Raw genomic sequence first — 570 nt, forward strand, 5'->3', positions numbered from 1 at the left:
ATACCATGCGGACACCTTGCCCTCTCTGAAAAGCCACAGGTAACAGCTCTAAATGTTTTGAAATTTTTTAAATAGCTTAAGATTTAGCTGTTTTCCCCCTCTATTATAATACCATTGTGTTCATATTATCTTCAGGTAATGCACTTCTCAGAAGACTGGTCAGAATTGGAGTGCTTGATGAAAGCAGAATGAAGCTTGATTATGTTTTGGGTCTGAAAATTGAAGATTTCTTGGAAAGACGTCTGCAGACTCAGGTAAGTTGCTTTGCCTACCTGGCATTAATTTCAAATGTGAGGCAAATTGAATCAACTCATATGTCAAACAACTCTTCTGCTTTGCTGGTATTGTCATGCACTTGAATGATGAAATAAACTAATTCGACACCTCTTGACTGACACAAATGTGAGGAAGCCTGAAAACAAGTTTGTTCTGAAAGTGCATGTACAGTCTATTCAAGTACAGTATTCTGCTGTGGTTCTCCCATATTCTTCATTTGTAGTTTGCCGATAGAAAAACAGTTTTTATCCCATGGGTCATGGTTTCTTAGCCTCAATTCAGATCTGTCTGTTT

The 570-nt window shown here is 37.7% G+C and overlaps 1 protein-coding gene across 1 annotated transcript in view; it reads left to right on the plus strand.

Moving 5' to 3' along the window:
- Window positions 1–81: 81 nt before the first annotated feature.
- Window positions 82–570, plus strand: part of LOC103523864 (40S ribosomal protein S9-like) — a gene marked incomplete at its 5' end in the record, with an annotated part of 10078 nt that continues 9589 nt past the window's right edge. The window contains one exon of the mRNA XM_026833136.1: window positions 82–254. Within this exon, the coding sequence (XP_026688937.1) occupies window positions 82–254 (173 nt within the window). The remainder of the gene's footprint in view (window positions 255–570) is intronic.

The sequence above is a fragment of the Diaphorina citri genome, unplaced genomic scaffold (assembly GCF_000475195.1).
Source record: "Diaphorina citri unplaced genomic scaffold, Diaci psyllid genome assembly version 1.1 scaffold48532, whole genome shotgun sequence".
Lineage (NCBI taxonomy): Eukaryota > Metazoa > Arthropoda > Insecta > Hemiptera > Psyllidae > Diaphorina > Diaphorina citri.